Genomic DNA, 21000 nt, shown 5'->3' with positions numbered 1-21000 from the left:
CACTTCCGCAAACAGCCGTACGTACAGCAAGTCGAGGCGAGACTTACTGTACGGCTGTTTGCGGAAGTGAGTGTGGGGCGTACGTACATGCACACAAAGCACACGCAAGGGTCGTTGGGCTAACGGTATAGTACAACATTGTGTTGCTGCGCGCGCCGTGTGCGGTAGCGGGAACAAGCTCATATGGGAACAAGCTGATAGCCTTGTCACTACTGTACGGCTGTTTGCGGAAGTGAGTGTGGGCGTACGTACATGCACACAAAGCACACGCAAGGGTCGTTGGGGCTAACGGTATAGTACAACATTGTGTTGCTGCGCGCGCCGTGTGCGGTAGCGGGAACAAGCTCATATGGAACAAGCTGATAGCCTTGGTCAAGGCTACTAGGGTCATTGCGTTTTAATGGTGATATTATTTGAACGGATTGAGCAATTTCGGTAATTTCCGTTTTTATCTAAAAGTAGTTTCTGAAAGTAGTTTTCCAGTCATTATACTTATTTTGGTGCTACATATTTTTTTTAAAATATGAAATATATTTTTGGAGGTTTGGGTTCAGCTCTTTTTTTTTTAACTCACCCTGCACTGCTGTTTAATTTAAATAAATGAAACGAGAACTGTTTTATACTTGAGGCTTTTGCACAGTTTTCAGGAGCCATACATAAAGCTTGATCTCAGTCCACGACGCGGCGCTAGTATATATGCGATGCACGTGTTCGCAACAAGGTATGCATTATTTATGGTATGCATCTACTACATCATCCGGGACATCCATATGCATACGTACTGCATAATGGACCGATCCAGTAAGCTCCGCCCAGTGCGCACGTGGGCAAATTAACACGTGCTCCTCTCCAATGCCACGCTGCATGTTCCTTCCGCGCGCATCATACGCGCGTGCACGCATGTCGGACTTTAGTGCACGCACGTCGGACATAAACCACGGCTGTGATTGGTCAGAACACCATGGGGCGGTGCTTACTGGATCGGTCCATTCATGTTTCCAGTGATGCCAAATGACCTCCGTGGCGAAATGGTGACGTAAGCATAAATTATGATAAGTGTACCTTCCTCCCAGTGTGATACCGACGCTACCATCTTTGTACGTGTTTGTAGACTCTTTTCATCAGTTTCTCACCGCCGAGTCTATTCATGATGTACGTCTGTGCAGCGTGTAGTCTGGTTCCCTAGATATAGACCGGACAATTATTCTCGACGCTCATATCACGTCTGGTCCGAGGGGGCCAGACTATGCAGCATGAATATGCAGTGCGCACGCGCGATTTGCTTAGTAACCACCCTCATACGCACGCGCACTTACTTGAAGGCGCGGTCGCTAATATGACCGAGCGTGTTTTCGCGCAAGTTACCAGAAACTGTTATCACTCTGCGACAGGATGGCGACTAGCATGCAAGCCTTGTGCTGTGCTCTCACTTTTGTACTTAGTCTTGCTGTCCATAGCTCTCAAAGTGAGTTAAATCATGGAGGTAGGAAACTACCTCCATGGTTAAATTATATACCACATGACAGAGTATTGATCACTGATCAAACTGATCACTTTCATCAAGAAATTCCAGACAGGGTGAGTGAAATCTGGAGTGATTTTCATCAAGATTTTCAGCATCTTCAGCCAGTAACTCAAGCCAATTGCTCTATTCAGTGCACGCTTGAGCGAACCCATTGTGCCAACTGTGTAGAGCTGTCGAGCGCAAAGTGAGTCCCCCGAGGGCCTCCAGGGCTCGAAATATCCACTGGACCGTGTCTAGTAACTTTAGCGTCGGTCTAGTGCTGTGTGTGACTGCACTAGTCCGGCTGTCTAGTGTTTTTTTTCTTGCACTATTTAAGCAAAATGACGCCCAAGTATACTAGCAGTTGAGGTCTGATTAGCGTGCTCCGAGTTCATTACTTGATTGATTAAAATTACCGACCTAAAAACTCCCTGTGCCGTGCCGAAACGCAACGAAGCTGCTTGGCCAACGCGGCAGTCATGGCAGTTGCAGACATGCGTATGTGTACACAGAGCTGCATCGATGTACAGTACATGTATATAAGCACGTGGGCCCGTACGTACGTGCTAGTGCAGCAGTGACTGGTTCCCGCTGCGCCGCGCACTAAGGGCCAAAGAAGGCATGATGGAAATGCGGTAACCAGTCAATGCAAAAGTCGCGCGCGGTGCATGCACACTGCAGTATAGTACAGTGTTTTGCATGCAGGCTGGACGGAATAGACATCGTAAAAATGCCAAGAAAACATCGATGACAAAGACGATCTTTGCAAGCTTATATTCACAGAACTTGATCTCTCTTGTCTGTGTATGTATTTCCCTTGTTCATGAATTTATTTCGAGGAAATACTACTGGTATTTGAAGTGAAACGATGCAGCGTGTTTCACCGAAATCTCCTACCGTAAAATGAAGCTATTGCCGGCCCATTGCCGGTCAACAACACACAATGCATCATCGCACGCTCGTACCAAGCAAAGTTCAGACATTGCCAGTTTCTCATCGTGACTGGCATTGTGCACAAGGTATATTTGACCTGCATTTGCCATTATTTTTAAGATTATTGACGGCAAATATTTTCGATAACACTTAAGGCAAGTTTTGTGTAGCCATTTTTGCGTAGTACAATGGAAATAGTTCAGGCTGAAAATTTTCATAAAATTTTAATGAATCTGAAAACAAACATTCAGTTGCTTTATCATTTCTATGTGCCGTTTATTAACTCCATTTTCCAAGTATAATTAAGTGATGAACCAACTGACAAGTGTATTAAAAAATGAAAGCGTAAGCAGAAGTGAAACCTTTTATTAATCTCCATTTAGACCTGTTGTCTAGTGGTTTTTTTCATGAAATTCGAGCCCGGAGCAAGTTTAAACTTGCGCGCGCAAGTTTAAACTTGCGCGGGCATTCATTTCCTTGCTACAAATTGCGCACGCAAGTTTAAACTTGCGCACTGCATAGATTTTCCCGGCCACGCATAACAGAGCCGCTAAACTATTTTGCCCCTGGGTATACTCATGCAGATATGTAACATTATTTTTAAAGCAGATTTTTTCTCCGATTTAATAGCATCACTGAGCTTCGGGAGACAATGCCTTAATGCCTTTTTTTGAAACATTTGATTAAATTCATTAATTAAATCATTTGCAAATTTATTTACTTTTTAAAATAATTACCATTTTATATGCATAGCGTTTTTAAGTTGTAAACATTTTTTAATATGAATTATTGAGCCTGCAATAAAAATATTTGTTAAAGTAATACATTTAATTAATTAATTAAATTAGTAATGCATTCATTAATTTTTTTTCAAATTATGCATTTTTGAAGTGTACACAGCGCTCGAAATGTTATGCAAGTATTTCTAAAAACAATATGAATTATTGTACCGTACAATTTATTAATTGTTAAATTAATTAGTATCTTTTAAGAGTAAGTACTTTTTTAATTGTAGAATACATAAGCATTTAAAAATAATGTAAATGATTAGTATAATGTCAAAACTTGAACAATTGAAGGGATCATAATCATTCTTTTTACGTTAACAGCTGGTTACACCTAGGAAATTATGATTTATTTACATTCAAGAATATAAATAAAATGCTAATTAGGTTTACAAAGCAAAAAACTTGAAGCTGGTCTCCATTTTTGAACAACTTCAGTACACTTTCCAAGCAATCGCCACTAGTGTGCTTAAGTTGATTGCTTGCCAGGTCCCCTCCCTGGCCCCGCCCCCACGTACCCTTAAACAACTTCTCTGATAAGCACTGCTAAATCTCAATGTTTCATTTCTTTGACGCTAATTGAATTCCCCTTTTTATTTATTTCTTTATTCATTCATTTATTCCATTATTTCTCCATGTACTCGTGTTTTGAAAAAAAAATTCGTCATCAATGAAAATCCCGCCCGCAAAAGAAGGTTGTGATCGCCTTTGCGCAAGTTAAAACTTGCGCACGCAAATTAAAATGGCGCGGTGTAATTTGCGTGCTTCAGGAGTCCCTCTCGCAAGTTTAAACTTGCGCGCGCAAGTTTAAACTTGCGTTGGGGACTCAAATTGCGCTCGACATCGCCAATCATCCTTTGTTCTCCCCTGGCATCAGTGTGCTACACCAAGCTTCTATGTATACCCGCAAGATGGCGGACCTCTGAAGTGAAAATCATCACTTCAAAACGCAGTAAGTTTGGTAGAGCCCCAGTTGCTTACTATCCCAACTCCACATCAACATTTAATCTCCCTCTGACTGTCTCTGGAGACATTGAACCCAACCCAGGTCCAATCAAGGATCCCTGTGGTGGATGCAACCGTCCTGTAAAATGCAATCAAAGATCCCTCCTCTGTGAAGACTGCAACAAATACTGGCACCAGAAATGTCTCCCCGATGTGTCCATTGCCCAGTACTCGACACTCGTATCAAGCACAATTGACTGGTTCTGCCCGGGCTGCACCCCACTATTGCCCTTCATGTCATGTAGTGATACATCATTCCAGGACATCTACAGTGGCCCAACGGACCATGACGCATCACTGGGAATTACCCCTAATCTCGACCCACATGTACCTCCCAAGAATACTCACAGTAACTCAGTCTCCGGTATTCTCATCAATGCTCGCAGCCTCCGCAGCAAACAGCAGGATATACAATCATATTTGGAACTCAACCCCTTAGATATTGTCTGTATCACTGAAACATGGATGTCAGCTGATGACACCGATTTCCTTTCTTGCTTGACGGGATACTCATCTATTCGACGGGATCGTGACGGTCGGGGTGGTGGTATCATGGCACTCGTCAATGACATGCTACTCCCTTTGCAGCTCAAGCACCTTGACAATAAAGACATCGAACTGGTCTGGTTTTCCATCACTGTCAAGTGCTCCAAATGGATTGTAGGGGTTGTTTACCGACCTCCTAACTCTGGCCCAACATTCTTGCAATCTTTACAAGATGCTTGTGATGCAGTCCAGTTGGATCTTCCCCAGTATGAAGGCATTATCCTGCTAGGTGACTTCAATATCAACTGGCAAGTTGATACTACTTCCACTGCTAATCTGCGGGATGTCACTGACTCCATTGGCCTCACTCAGGTAGTGGAAGATGTGACCCGACCCTCAAGCAACTCCACCTCTACAGGAACTACTATTGATCTCATCTTCACCAATCGACCCGAGAAGTTTTCTGCGGTGGAGTCCGCTGCAAACCCAGTCTGTAGTGATCATCACGCAGTGTCCTTCTTATTTAGTGCCATCAAAGCTCCTCCACAACCTGCAGTTATCCGCTCGTTTCTGCAGTACAGAAAAGGTGACATGGCGCACCTGGAGACTCTCCTACATCTGGCTCCATGGTCAGCTTTTATGGATGATGACAATCCCGATGCATCATGGGAAAGCTTCATGGACATCTTCGAAGCAGCAATCCATGACAGCATACCCCGTAAGCAGTGTCGTCGTAGTAAAATCTCACCTTGGATATCACAAGATCTTAACAAACTTATTCACCTAAAGCATAAGCTATTCAATAAAGCGAAATACTCCAAATCCAGTTCCGCATGGCTCGATTACAAGAACGCCCGGAATCAGGTGAAGAATTCGACTAAATTAGCCTACACTAACTATGTTGATGGTCTATTTGCAACTGCGGACAACAAGCGAAGTTTCTGGTGCTTTGTGAGAGACCAAAGAAAATCCAAGTGTCCTCCAGCCTTCCGTCAAGCCGACAAGGTTAAGATTAGGTTCCCCAATTAAAAAAGTGGGTCCCAAAAATTATGGCGTGGGGTTTTTGGCAATAAGTTAATGGACCCGTAATGTTTTACTTGGTATACTTACTTGGGGTATACTTGGTTCAATGGTTGATTAGTCCTCTTCGCCAATGGGCAGGACTCTCAGTTGATTCTTGAAAATAGCCACAGTTGGTGCAGAAATTAGTGATTCTGGCAATTCGTTCCAGTGTCTCACCACTCTATTAGCATGATTAGAGAAGAAGTGGCCTGCTACCTTGGTTCTTGTATGCCTGACAAATAACTTTTTGGAGTGTCCTCTTATTAAATCTTTGTGGGGGAGGGTGAAAAAATTTTCCGCTGGAGATTTGTATAAGCCGTTTATAAACTTATATGTTTCAACCAAGTCTGTTTTCAGCCTCCTCTCCTGCCACGACTCCATGTCAATATCATGTTTGCACAAGCGTAGGCACCTCTTCTGCACCTTTTCTATCAAGTTAATATTATCTTTGGTAAGTGGGCTCCAGGCAGATGATGCATATTCGAGGGGGAGGCGGAGGTCCAATCGAAGAGACATTCCAAGAGTTGTGTAACACAGGAGCACTTCTTTTGGAACCCATGCTGCTCACATGATATGAGGCCGTTATTGACGATAAATTCCATGAGCTGGTCATAAATAATCTTCTCAAGAAGCTTCACCACCTGACTAGTAAGCGACACAGGTCTATAATTGTTTAGACTTAATCTGGAACCTTTTTGGAACAACGGCGTAATATTGGCGTCTCTCCAGTCCTGTGGAACCTCTCCAGTCAGTAAAGATTTGGTGAAGATCATGCTGAATGGAATGTCAAAATCGGGAACATTCTTCATAGCGTTTACGTGCAAGCCATCTGGACCACAAGCCTTGTTAAGATGTAGCTTCTGTAGCTTGGCTCTCACTGTGTCCTCCGAAGGAGTAACAATAATATCATACAAGTTGGCAGTAGGGAAAATTTAAGTGATCATCGTCTGGTTCAACTATCAGCACACTTGCGAAAAACTCATTTAGGATCTCTGCTTTTCACTATCTTCCGTTACTTTTCTACCCTCCTGCTCCAAGACTTCAACAGTTGAGGATGACCTGGTAAAGTGCCGAGCATAATTGTAAAATTTCTTAGGCTCAGTTTTGATCTGGCTTACAAGTGCAGATTCGTAGTCTAGCTTGGCTTTATACAGGGCCTTTCCACATCTTTCTTTGCTTGGTCAAACTGAAGATGATGTACATTGAGGTCAGATGTCCTAGCTTTCACTTTAGCGGCTCTCTTGTTACGCTTGGCCTTCTTGACAGAATTATAATTGTTCCATGGCGGCTTATGACGTTGACCAGACTTAACAGTTTTTGTCGGCACGAACTCATCAACCCACGTGTTATATTTTGCTTTCATAATAGCCCAACTGTCTTCAACATTTTTTCTTGAAAATTCCATATTCCAGTCGGTTGCTTTGACTGCCTCGGAGAAGGATTCATAGTCTCCCTTGGAGTACAAGTAGATCTTCCGCTCGGCAACTGCAATACGAGGAACAGGAGTACGTAGTTCTGCCATCACACTGTGATGATCACTTCTGCCGAGTTTCTCCTTGACAGTAACAGACTGAACAATGTCGGGATTACCTGTCAGCAGCAAATCGAGTATATTCTGTCCTCTGGTAGGCTCTTTGACTAGTTGAAAAAGCATATTTTCTTCTAGATGCATGACATAAACTTCTTTGATAAGCAGAATGGCCTTCATTAGTGTCCCAATCTATCTCCCTGAAGTTGAAGTCTCCAAGAAGGATCACATTATCAGTGTCTATGGAACTAATGGACTCATATTTTGTCCAAGTTCAGTTCGCCTCCTCTCTCAGGTCTGTAAACAACTCCACACAAGACTTCAACTTTGGGATTTGGATAAATTTTGCATCACACTACTTCCGCATCCACGTCTCCTTTGATATGCAGTATCGGGTTGAGATTTCTCTTAACTAACAGCAAAGATCCACCACGGTCTGTTAATGAGTAGATACCTTCCTCATAAAATTTCAAATCTTGATCCTTTCGAAAACAAATATAATCATCAGGACAAAATTCATTGCTACTAACCATATTGTCAAGCCACGTCTCTGTGATGGCGCAAATATCCACATTATTCTCATACAAGTAGTCCTTAAGTTCCACATATTTGTTCTTAATGCTAAAGGCATTCAAATGAACAATCTTAATAGGGTTAAACTCTTTACCCTTGTGTAAGTGCGATGTGCGATAGGTGCATGAGATGCATAGGTGCATTGCCCTCCCCTCCCCCGACGCCACTTTTTTCTTCATACATGTATATCATCCCAATGAAGGTCATTCATTGCAAGAAAATGATATTAAATAGGCTATTAGAGAAAGACATGAATCTGGGACTGAGAAACGTTTCCAATTTTGTTAGGAAATACTTAGAAAATGTTCTTGACTCTCCATAGACTTTGTACACAATCGCGCAAGTGGTGTCAAGTTGCAACATTTTTTCCAGGCCTACTGCCATTATTACTCTAGTTTTGGCCAAAGTCAAGATGCTACTGATTGATAGTGGATCATGCATATCTAACGGCGTGATGGGGAATCTGTAGTAGCCATTTAACAATTAATACATTTTCTCCCAAGGCTTTCCTAGGGAACCAATCGGCAATCACGAAATGGTTTATAGTCAATCGCACACATGCATTCGCATGATGGTTGTTAGCATACGCGCTACGTGCATTGATCAAACATCGCTAATTATGCAGTTCAGTGATACCCCTGCGCGAGCACACGACTACCGTATAAAATGGGATGCCGACGCTTAGTTCGAAGATACAGCAATAATATTGACACCCATGGACTTATTTCCAAAAAGGCCGCGCCCCCTTTGCTGCAAATTTCCATAAAGGTTTGTGTGAGTTGGTAAAAAAACAATTGTGTAGGGGTGCTCCACAACAAGGTAACCATCGCTTTATATTGATCACTGACGTCTTGGGCCACGACTACACAGGGTGGCATGGCTGGCTAGTGCGGAAAGCGCTCGCCTGCCCCTCTCACCACTGTGGCCCTGGTTCGATCCCGGCAGGGATCATGTGAGCAGAGTTGTTCGTTGATTCGCTCCTGTGCCACGAGGGTTTTTCTCCGGACTCACCTGTTTTCCTCCCTCCGAAAAAATCAACACTTTCAATCTGTGTTCCGTGGTCATATATGGGTCGTGTGGCTGGCTGCCAAAGATGCCTTTACATGCTTGCGGCTCGACCGCATTGTAGCTGCGTCCTCCTTTCAAGAAATGTTTACCCCCCAAATTAAAATGACCTTGCTACGCCACTGTTGCGGGGCATTAATGTGCTTTTCTTGTTTTGTTTGTGATCAAACTGCAGGCGCAAAATATAAAAGTGTGTGACTTGGGTGAAGGCGTCGCAGACAAGTTGGAGAAGATCCGACTCAGAAAGGAAAAGACAAATTTTGCATTGATTTGTAAGTAGTACTTTTAATATTTATGAGTAAATAGTTCTTGCAAAGTTGGGGTTAATACCCTGGCAACATTTTTCTTTACCTTTTTTACACCGCCCCTCCCCTTGTTAGAAAAAAAAAGCAAAAGCTGAAGTAAATGTCAAGGGCATTTTCAGAACATGCTTCTATTTTATCCCTTTCCCCCCTCAACCTCAAATCTGGATAAAAGGCCAAGTAAAACAGCTTTTCACCCCGCCCACTTCTTTTTTTCCCAACCCCCTTTTTTTTTGGCAATACGTTTTACCATTATTTTGTAAATTTATATACATTGTCTTTTTATAGTTTCCAACAAAAGAGTCGCGCGCTATGTAGAAAGGGTCATGGCTGATTTGCACCCAATTTTGTATCGGCAAAGAGTCAAGAAATCAGAAGCTATCTTGGAAAATCCGCCATCTTGGGGAATCTTGGGGAGGGGGGGGGGGAATTCCAGGTTGCATGCCGTTGATTGGGACGGTGCTAGACTGATGCATTCCAAGCCTCACTTTAATTTTTCTTAAAATGTGGCTTAAAACATTAGGGTAGGTTTAATCACAATTTTTAAATTGGAGCAGACTGGTGCAAATTTGTAATTGACTTGATGTCATTGCTTTCATTTCTATTCGCACATTTTCCAAAAATGAAGATCATACCTTGCTTTCAATTTGATATGGTTGACTCGTGAATAAAGCCTGTAGAAACTAGATCAACTGCACATCTGTGCTTATATAAACAGTAGATCTGTATCTGTTAGCTTCTGTACAAATGCCTGGTGTGGCTATCGCGTACAGCCTCATGGTGTATGTATGAGGATAACTGCCAGAAGCACCGGGGCGAACCCCTTCTCTTAGCGATAAGTGTTTGCTAGGTTCTTTTATGTGCATTTATACAACACACGGGACCTACAGCTTTACGTCTCATCCGAAGGACGAAGCAATAATGGTCAAGTGCCTTGCTCAAGGGCACAAGTGTCTGGGCCTGGGCTCGAACCCACGCCACTGTTGCCTCTGAAACACTAGAGCATGAGTCCAGTGTTCTTAACTGCTAGGCCATCTCACCCTATGAACATAAACAGTAGTTTGTTCACACACCCCTGGCACCCTCATGTGCACATATAAGGCCAAATAAAAATTAAAAAATGTTTAACGTCCTGCCTTTTTGAAAAAAAAGCAAAGAGGAGGCCCTTTTATTTTTCCTTCCAAAATGGCCGCCCGACCGGGCTATTTTTCAAGATGGCTGCCAGCTGTTTTTTTATTAAATGGCCGCCACTTAGACTGAGGAATGACATACATGTTCGTTATACCAGCTTATATGGGCTAGATGCAACAGACAAAGAGGCCAGAATGATGTCACTTTTCAAATGTATCATTTTCTCGTGATTTAAAAAAAAGGGAAAAAAAAGGAGGGGCCTCCAAAAAGGAAGCGGGCGGGGACGCTAAAAATCTTTTTGGGTTTGGCTATATCAGTGTCCGGCATCTTCCAAATTTGATCACAATTAAATGATTTCAACAAATCTGCTATGATTGGACTAGGGCAGATTAAAATGCCATATATATCAATTTTGCAAATTAAATAACTTTTTTTTTACCTTTGATTTTGTTTCAGTTAAAATCAAAGACGAGGTGATAGTCCTGGAGGATGAACTTGAAGTAAGCCTTTAATATTTTTGAATGATTGAAAACAAATTAAAAGTCAGACTGAAAAGAATTATGGCCACATCTAAATGTGTAAACTTCTCCATCTTCCAAAAAAAACCCAGAACAAAGCTTTATTAAATGCTATCTTTTTGAAAGGGGGTAGGGTAGTTTCAGGTTTTTAGTAGTGTTACAAGCTTTTTATTGGTATATTGGTGGCATCTCTGTCGGTTTTAAACGGATGATAAAGACATGGCTGGCTGGTCTTAAACACTTTTGCAGTGTTACATGAAATTTGGACTCCTTTGAACTCCAGTGCCTTTTACCGTTTTATTAGTCGAATGTTCACAATCCTCACGTAGGCATGTGCAATACTACCAGTGAGTCAGTATTTCATAGTCCTAAATTCACAACGCACTCACCACAGCTGCATCTGCGAGTCAACGCGCAGTGCGTGCTCTCCATAAAAAGAGTTGTTTATGTCTTACTCGTGAGCTGGACACTCCAGGGGTGTTTCGAAAACATGAAGTAAACTTGTTGAACAAAATCGTTTGAAATTTTTACTTTTGGACTTTTGGACTTTTGGACTGAAAAGCTTTGTTTTTTTTTACCGAAAAGGTCAGGTAATTAGCAGCATCTGGGCTCCAACCAGTCTTAAACATAGTGTTTAACACCTCCCAAGCACCTGTTTTTCCCTTATTTATCTCAATGTTCCTTAATTCAATTTCCCACAATATTATCAGAACATGTCAGTTGATGAGTTACAGGCAGAATTACCCACCAGCCAGCCGCGCTACGTCGTCCTCAGCTATTGTTATAAACACAACGATGGACGAACCTCCTACCCACTCCTCTTCATCTTTTTGTCTCCATCAGGTACTGCATTCGCCTTTTTTTATGCCCCGCGGCGAAGCCGAAGGGGCATACTGTTCCGCTTGTCCTTCCGTGGGTGGGTGGGTGGGTGGGTGGGTGGGTGTGTGGGTGTGTGTGTGGGTGTGTGTGGGTGGGTGGGTGAGCTTGTCTTACATACGCAGTGTGGACTTCCGAACAAAAGACGTCCACATAATGTAGGTAGCACCGACGTTGTGTGGACTTGCCCACGTCCACACAGTGTTTCCCCATTTCTGGAAAACAGGTTTAGAGGCATTTTTGGGTTAGGTTTATCTGTAGCAGAATGAAGAGAAACACTAAAGGGAATCATAGAAAAAAAATTGGGTTGAAAGAGTTTTCACAGTTTGAGAAAAATGAGTTTTTTCACTGGTTTTTCTTAACTACACGAAAGCAATGGAAAGTCCACACTAGTCATGTGAAACAAGGGTGGGTGTGTGGGTGTGTGTGTCCGGACAAATCTTGTCAGCGCGATAACTTGAGAAATACTTAACATATGAACTTCAAATTTGGTTTGTGGATTGTTCTTGGTAATCCTAAGAAGCATTTCGCATTTGGGGCCAAAAGGCCAAAGGTCAAGTTCACAGTGGCTAAAACAATAGAAATCTTGTCAGCGCGATAACTTGAGAAATACTTTACATGTGAACTTCAAATTTGGTTTGTGGATTGTTTTTGGCAATCCTAAGAAGCCTTTTGCATTTGGGGCCAAAAGGCCAAAGGTCAAGTTCACAGTGGCTAAAACAATAGAAATCTTGTCAGCGCAATAACTTGAGAAATACTTTACATGTGAACTTCAAATTTGGTTTGTGGATTGTTCTTGGCAATCCTAAGAAGCCTATTGCATTTGGGTCAAAAGGTCAAGTGTCAAGTTCACAGTGGCTAAAACAATAGAAATCTTGTCAGCGCGATAACTTGAGAAATACTTAACATATGAACTTCAAATTTGGTTTGTGGATTGTTCTTGGTAATCCTAAGAAGCCTATTGAATTTGGGGCCAAAAGGTCAAGGGTCAAGTTCACAGTGGCTAAAACAATAGAAATCTTTTTTTTATTCTGAGATTATAGGGATTAGGGATTAATTCATATAAAACCTACAGAAGACACTAATGCTGTCAATGAATGTTCCATGTGACCAAGGTACATGTAAGTTGATGTTAAAAGAGTGGTGTTATGTCATGGGAACAGCCACGGTTGCGGGGCATTTGTGTTTGTAAACACACCTGACTTGTTTTCTTTTCTTTTTTGTAATCCAGCACCAATTGTTTTCGTTGTGAATGACGGATCCCTGTAATTCCTGAAAACCAAATCCTCATCAAAAGTTATATTATGTTACAAATCCTCATAAACCACAGAGAGAAAGTAGATCAGGTTTACATGAAAGCAACGTCAGAGTATATGGATTCTACCGAGTGCCCAATGACCAAAGATATTGAATAACTGGAAGATTGCCATCAAGGGTTGGAGAATTCAATAGGCAGAGTGCCCTTATGGTGTGCAGGAGGTCACAGGTGGAAATTTCTTTGTCTATTTTTTTTTTATTGATATTTCAACAACATTAACACCGTGAATTTATTTTTTCTCTCTTTCCAGGATGTAAACCAGAGCAGCAGATGATGTACGCTGGATGCAAACTAAATTTTGTCAAGGCGTCTGGCCTTACAAAGGTACATCATTGTGTGGGACCATATTCATCATAAACACCGCCAAAAAAAGAAAAAAAAAAAAAGAAAGTCCACACTCATTGTTGGGGTCACAATTTTGAATCTGATTGTCTTATGATAACGTCATTTATATCTATAGACCTACGGGGAATGATGTTAGCTACATGTTGATACCCTGTTTGCTACCAACGACTGTAAATTGTCCAACACTGACAACGGTTTATGAAAAATGATGCGATTTGAAGAGTCGCAAATTTAATGAGTATGCGAGTTGCATGGAAATTGCTGCCTGACAATGTGACACTGCCCAAAACGAACGGCAAGGAATATCAATCGCACCGTGGTTGTATGCATGGGGCACGTGAAATTAGATAACCAGCGCTTTGTTCGAGCACTGTGCAGTCGATAGGGGCCATTGAATTGCGGGCTCTAGACGTACAGACACAAATACACCGTGTATGCACACTGTACATGTGGATCTAGGTTCCCGCAATTCAGGATTTCATGTTGTTCATGCACCTTTTTCAATAATTTGAATAATAATAGATGGTTTCATTACTTGATAAAAACAAATATTACATGTACATTGGTTGTTAAAGAGGTTGTGGAATGCTCGAAGACATTTCCGTCATTTTTCGGGTATATGTAGCCTAAGGTGTGATGAAATAAAAACGACTATTGTTTCTGTCATAAAATGAGTACAAAAGGTACTTTTGAGAGCTGTTTTTCAAGTCCTGTCATGCCTGTTTCGACCCGAACGTGCAATTTGTGTAAAAGTCGTCGTTGCGGGCAGCAAACAAAACACAGTAATTCGTGACGTAATAAACAGGACTCCCGATGCAGAGTAGCATAAACGAGTCCTGTTTATTACGTCACGATTTACTGTGTTTTGTTTGCTGCCCGCAACGACGACTTTAAACAAATTGCACGTTCGGGTCGAAACAAGACCTGAAAAATAGCTCTCAAAAGTACCCTTTGTACTCATTTCATGACAGAAACAATAGTCCTTTTTATTTCATCACACCATAGGCTACATATACATGTACCCCCAAAATGACGGAAATGTCTTCGAGCATTCCACAACCTCTTTAACGCTGCAGCACCACCATCAACCGTACAGACTTGCTATTTCCACTATTCCATCCGTGGCGTTTTTTTGAGCTGAAATTGCATTTATTTGGTTGGAAGCACTTACATTATCAGGCTATCTAGCTGTGCCATTCGCACAGGACCCTTCATTCCCCCCCTTCAAAAAAAAGAGGAACTGGAGCCCAAAACGAAATTTTGAAAAATTTCTCTTACATGAAGAAATTTCTCAACGGTCCTGCACTGTACCGTACCCCAGCTCATTTACGTGCAAAATGATACAGGCCTTTTAGACACCTGTCTATTAGTAGAAGAGATGGGTGTCTCAAAGGCCCTGTAACAAGAAAAAGGACGTAAGCAGCCCAGGCAGGCAAAAAGCACCTTTGGAGATAATCAAGCTGAAAGGTTTTGTGCTGCCATTTCTAGATTCAAAATCACATAAGGTTGAAATGTTTACTGATGACATTCGTTAATATTTAAATAATATGGTGCATTTTTATGTCAAAATATTTCTTAATTTTGAAGTTATTTCAATTTTTATGCTAACGACCTTTTACTGGGAACTTCCCAAGCCTTAAACGTACGCTTAAGTGGCATGTTAAATCCTTGTGTCCTTTTGCCGGGAACAAATTTGGCTTTGCGTACCCACTTGAGTGGGACGTTAGGGCGCTTCGAACATTGTTTGTTAAATTAGAATAACATCCTTACGACCTTTTGTCGGGCACAACTAATGAAAAACCTTCTTCCGTCCTTTGTTTACAGTTAATTACGTCAGAATGACGTAGCCAATTGAGACAATATGTTTATCAAATGAAAGATATTTCCAAGCTCTATCAATGACCCGAAAAATCCGAAGTTGACATTTTGACCCATTTATCGCCCTCACACCCTTCTTCCAGGAACCCGACGAGTTGTTCACCGCACACACTATTTACGCCGCCATGTTTGTTGGCGTTATATGCCTCGCTTTGATTTTAAGATGGCGACCCTGCCAAAGGTCTATCATAAACAATACATGCACAATTTTTCTTAACAGGTTAATGAGATTCGGAATGTAGAAGAGTTGACGGAGGAGTACATTCAGGAAAAGCTTTCATTCTACCATTAGTGCAATCCTCATCATCAAGTCCATATCAGATTGTCATCACACAGAAGCAACCCCTGAATACTGAACTGGCTTATTAGAAGGTGAACAAGAGGTATACTACAAGTTATCCCGCGAGCGCGAGTGGAACACGGAATAATGTAGTGCGTCTGTTTCGTCGGAGTGGTATGTGAACACAGATGCACTACATTTTCCGTGTTCCATGAGCGGGAGCGTGATAATGAATTTATCTTCAAGCACACTTGACGCGCAGTACAGTTGGAACGAGCACGCTTTACAGGAACATTTCAGCAGTTTATTAGCGCATGCAGCTGGAATGTCGCTCGCATCTTGGAATAGCGCAATACGCAGGGTGCGATATGGACCGTGCAATACAGTATAATATCACACTGTTGTTTCCATGGATCAACCAATAAGAATCGAGGATACAAGTTTACTTGAAGATAACAATGCGTATCCCCGTGCAATAAAATTGCCACACCTCAAAGATGGCTGTAATGCAAAAGATCTATTGTTTTGCTTAGTAAAATTTCTTCAATATAATTAAGGCACAGATCTGCGTGCATGACTATACTTTGGTTTGTAAGGGGTTGGCTCAGGTGCCACGTAGTGGGGGAACTTTTCTCGCAGGGTAGAAATGGACGGAGTTGGGGGACTTTCGATTCCGTCTCCCCGCAGCAACTTTGGTCCCCACAATAACTATTGCTTACCGTGTGTGGTCCCCAAACTACGCAACAAAGATGCATGGGTTTGTTTATGGTGTAAATCGAGGACACACATCGAGGACCACCTCGATGAGAAAATGTGTACAAAATGAATGAGAGCTGTTGCTAAAAATTACAAAGGAAGGAATAGGGTAGAGGAACAAAAGAATATGCTCGACTTACACCATCAACAAACGTGGTAGGATTTGACTTCTTTCATTCTTTATTTTAGTACCATTACTTAATCAAAAGGGGTGCATACCTATGTTCCCCAATACCTATGATCCCCAGTACCGATGTTCCCCATCCCTAACCCTAAGAATTTTGGGGAACATCGGTATTTGGGAACATCGGGTAGACCCCAATCAAAAGTGGACTTGTGTAGTAGACTATTAGGGACTAGCCTACCAAGGTTGATTGCATCAGTGGTTACCAATATCCGTACACACCACAGTGCACATGTATAGCAGTCGGGAAGGACCAAGAACTTTTGTGATCCTTCAACCCTAACCACCCCAACTCCATCAAAATCCATCACCCCATTTTGGTGGATTTGGGTGGACTTGGTCCAGAAGGCCTGGCGTGACTAAATATTGATGGAGTATGATGGACTTGGGCCTAATTCTGACCTGAAGCATTGTTAGGGGGGAATCCGATTGATTTTGCCTAGCTTCCAGTACTGCTATTGTGATAAAAGCCATGTTTAGCAAGTCCATGAATGTCAACCAGTGCGTCAGTGGTGGATTCCATTATGCATGTTATGTCATGTACAGTTTTGTTTTGGACACACAGTGATTGATGGATTTTGATGGACTTGGTCCATTTCCTAGTAAAAGACGCTGGGGAGTTATAGGGTTAACATTACGACACAAGCACGACATACGTCATCCATCTACCAGTAGGCAACCAATTCAGTCCAACTTGCTCTCGGGTCATCAAGGCATGAAAGGGGGTGGGGGTTAATGGTTTTCATTGAGTCCCTTAAAGGGAATGTACATCATTGGCTTTTGCTGTAATTTTCAGAAATGAACTATTTGGGGGGTTAGTATAATAGATCAAATATTGTTACACTGACATGTTTGAAGTTTTGTGTTAGAAAATGCTGGAAAAACCAAGAAAAACAAAAATATTCAAGTAGTCTGGTTCCCTGACTCCACTAAAGATGAAATGGATCAAACATACCAGAAAATTGTAAGGTAAGGGAACCAGTCTAGCTGGCCTGCACCCGTTCATGAGCATGGAACCAATAGCTAGCAAAACAAAATTTAGACTTAAAAAAAATGGTAAATTTGGTGCAGTAATTGAAAAATAGTTAGGTTTTTCCAACGGTGGTCGGCCGACCAGCGTTGGAAATGTAGACAAATATATACCATTTTCTTGAAAATGGCTTCACACCAGGTGCCATAATTTTACAGGATGCTTAAGCATGTCATTTACCAACATCCTAGTAAGGTATTTCGTAACAACTAACTTGGTAGTTATATTTTTCGATGTTTGCAAATGTTGTATTTTCCCTTTAAAAGGCTTTGAATCAGTTTGAACTAGTTATGACCATACCGTCCCTAAAGCTTGACATAAAATGGACGCTACATGCAAAGATACATGCAAATCATACATGTATCTGTTCATTTATGAAAGTGCAAAGATACCTGGGCGACTTCAAGCGATTTTATGTCCAAATGAGGTTCATAATTTGTATTATCAGGTTAATGGTTTATTAATTGTTTGAATGTATCCATTTCATAATATCGTAAAGTTTTTAAAGATGTATTATGTATACGTATTATAAGATTATTTACTCTTAAAAGATTATATGGTGTGCTGTGGCCTCGTGGTTAAGGGCACTGGATTCGTGGTCTGTGGGTAAAGCTGCGGGTTGTGGGTTCGAGTCCTGGCGGGGTCATGGTGCGTGTGCCCTTGAGCAAGGCACTTTGTCACTCATTGCTTCTCTCCACCCAGAAGTAAATGGGTACCTGTGAGGGCAGAGATGGTTGTTGTGATTGAATTAGCTTCCTTGCGCCTAACAGGCTGCATCGAGCTGTATACTCCCCAGGGAGCTGAGATGGTATTTGGAATGTTTAATTGGCCCAATGATCAGGGGTAATAATAATACTGTAAGCGCTTTGATTTAGTTTACTAACATGACTAATAAGAGTGTTCTTAAATGCCGATTATTATTATTATTATTATTATTATTATAAGATTAGGCTATCTGTACTCTATTTGGTTACAGAAAAGTAACCCTGGAAACCAATATGGAAGTTTACATTACAGTGGAACGTCGCTATACTGAACACCGCTATACCGAACATTCAGCTACACCGAACATCGTCCTTGGCTTCCAAATTTTGTGTACAAACCTTGTTAAAAATATTAACGGCAGAGCGACAAGTGGCTATTATTTCCCCCAAGAAATAGAAGGCAAAAGCCACCCATTGCTGTAGGTAGTAAGCTAATTTTTTTTTTACATAATTCATTCAATAGTCGGCTTTTGTTCAAACTACGGTATACCAGGGCTGGTGTGCAGGGTGAAGTTCATGGCACTATTCATTGAAAAGTGAGTACCGGAGCACCGGTAGCTTAAAATCGCTACACCGATCGCCATTATGAACAATTTCTGTGGATCCTGCGATGTTTGTTATAGTGGCGTTGCACTGTACTTTACGTATTCCTAACATGGCAATAAACCATTCTTAGATTGGAGATGTGCTTTCAGGAGACACCTGTTGAAGAGCACAGATTGTACATCTGTAATTGTAACAAAAGACTGAAGAACAGTGCAGTGATTAGACTTTTGTGTGCAAGCATTTGCTTAATGCCGATCAAAATTTGACGTCACGAAACTTTGTCTACGATCCAGAATCATGACACTGCTTACCATACATGTATGAAGCGAAGTATCCATGATTGTACAGGGTGTTTCAATAAAAAGGAAACCCAACTTTGAAGAACCAGTATGGACAGACTAAATGTTTACTGGCTATAAAACTGGTATCATCTGAAAGTGTAATCTCTATGCTTTTCAATGACACCTTGTTTACAATTCCAGGGTCCTGCATCACTGAGCACCATTGTCATGAGATGTTGATGCAAAATTGCAGTTGGTTCACTTTCATGTCAAACACAATAGGCATGGTTTGCATGAGAATTGGTATTCAAGAAGAATACACGAGTGCATAAAAAGAAACCAAAACACAAGTCGGGTTGGTTTCAAAACTGATTTTATTGTTACGGTCATGAATTTCTAGTTTTGACCAAGCCACGTTCAAAACAATGTACCATTTTCCCAAGGATTAGCATTCAAGCTATTTCACAGACATTTCCGTAACAATAGGCACACCGTGTCCAGTGTGTTTTTTTTTTTTATGAAAGTGAACCAACTGCATTTTTGCATCTTATTTTTAAGACAATGATGTTCAGTGATCCATGACTCAGAAAACCTAAACACGGTATCATTGAAAAGCATAGAGATTACGCTTTCAGATGATACCAGTTTTATAGTCAGTAAACATATCGTCTGTCCATACTCATTCTTTGAAGTTGGGTTTCCTTTTTTTTTTAAAACACCCTCTATAGCAGAAAATGTTATGCCAATGACAAGCTTGCTCTATTTCTTGGTTGCATGCATGCGTGCATTTGGGAAACCTCCTTGCATAATACCGCAGGGGAGTTTAACAGAGCACACTTGTAAGGTGTTTCGCACAAAACCAAATAGTATGCAGTGAAATCTCGATAAGTCAAACCTCAAGGGAACAGGTTCAAAATTTGACTTAAGAAGAGTTTTGAGTTAAGTAGGGTTGTATGTCATTGTTATACTACTGAAGGCAATGGATTTTTTGTTTGACTTAACAGTTGTTTTGAGTTTTTTATCAGAGTTTGACTTATAAATCGAGGTATAAAGATTTCACTGTATATGGAATAGACGCTTGCACATGTAGCAAACGTTAACTGCATCTTGGCCTCCAGATTCTGACCATTCAGAGCGCACCTTCCATCAGGTCTTCGGTAACCTGTTGTGTTACAAACACATGGCAGCATATTGACCAGTCAACAGCTTTGGCTGAATTTCTGACTAAGTGACGTCACAACTTCTAAGGGAGGCTCTGATTGGCTGGTGCGCGGGGTCACATGCAATTTACATGCACAGATATATCAGACATTCGTAGTGTGGTTCTGCACACGCGAACGTCAGATCCTTAGACAACAACCAAATGGCAGTAGCTGAAATCGCACATGTAGAAAATAGACTTGTAATGTTTCTCACAAATGTGCCTTCACATTTGGCAGCTTTTCTGTAATTTTTGTGAAAAGATGTTTTCTGGGGGAAAAATATCTTGCCTCTGAAGAATAGGGCTATTATTATACGACAATTTTATCCATTTGATCCTGTCGTTTGAAAGATGGCAAATTTTCCTGGCTTTTTGACAATTTGATATGGAGTCTTCTTAGAGTTGACTAAGTGAACTTTATTGTCACTTAAGGCCCCAAAACTGGAGTTCTTGTTTCTGGTACATTGATTAGGGCTGTCCCGGCCAAATATGCCGAATATTTGAATATTCAAGTATCAACCAAATATTAGAATAGCCTTTTGCTGCTTTGAATATTCAAAAACAAAAAATAACTATATACATCTCATCGATCAATGCACACAGCTGGCAGTTTTGAATATCCCAATATTCGGTCACACAAAGTTTGAAG

General features: G+C 41.4%; 1 protein-coding gene across 4 annotated transcripts; it reads left to right on the top strand.

Annotated features, from left to right (window-relative positions):
* Positions 1–1355: 1355 nt before the first annotated feature.
* On the top strand, positions 1356–17004 carry LOC119741125 (glia maturation factor beta-like). Of its 4 annotated transcripts, none has more exons than XM_038216814.1 (6): positions 1357–1578; positions 9117–9213; positions 10831–10874; positions 11603–11735; positions 13337–13410; positions 15530–17003. In XM_038216814.1, the coding sequence occupies exons 1-6, from the start codon at positions 1393–1395 to the stop codon at positions 15599–15601; spliced, it is 606 nt and encodes a 201-aa protein (XP_038072742.1). In that variant the 5' UTR covers positions 1357–1392; the 3' UTR covers positions 15602–17003. The 4 variants fall into 4 exon arrangements, with proteins under 4 accessions (XP_038072743.1, XP_038072742.1, XP_038072744.1 ...); XM_038216816.1 differs by lacking the exon at positions 1357–1578 and adding an exon at positions 2095–2308 and having other exon boundaries at positions 15530–17004; XM_038216817.1 differs by lacking the exon at positions 1357–1578 and adding an exon at positions 6968–7400 and having other exon boundaries at positions 15530–17004.
* Positions 17005–21000: the final 3996 nt, after the last annotated feature.

This window comes from Patiria miniata, unplaced genomic scaffold, assembly GCF_015706575.1.
Source record: "Patiria miniata isolate m_02_andy unplaced genomic scaffold, ASM1570657v1 HiC_scaffold_5, whole genome shotgun sequence".
Taxonomy (NCBI): Eukaryota; Metazoa; Echinodermata; class Asteroidea; order Valvatida; family Asterinidae; genus Patiria; species Patiria miniata.
This window is presented reverse-complemented; position numbering and strand designations above follow the sequence as displayed.

What these genes read in the sequence shown, in the direction of transcription:
- LOC119741125 (XM_038216814.1), top strand. Translation starts at nt 1,393, where the DNA reads ATGGCGACTAGCATGCAAGCCTTGTGCTGTGCTCTCACTTTTGTACTT. An exon ending in ATCAAGAAATTCCAGACAGG is followed by an intron (nt 1,579 to 9,116) that starts GTGAGTGAAATC and finishes ATCAAACTGCAG; the next exon opens with GCGCAAAATATAAAAGTGTG. An exon ending in CATCTTTTTGTCTCCATCAG is followed by an intron (nt 11,736 to 13,336) that starts GTACTGCATTCG and finishes CTCTCTTTCCAG; the next exon opens with GATGTAAACCAGAGCAGCAG.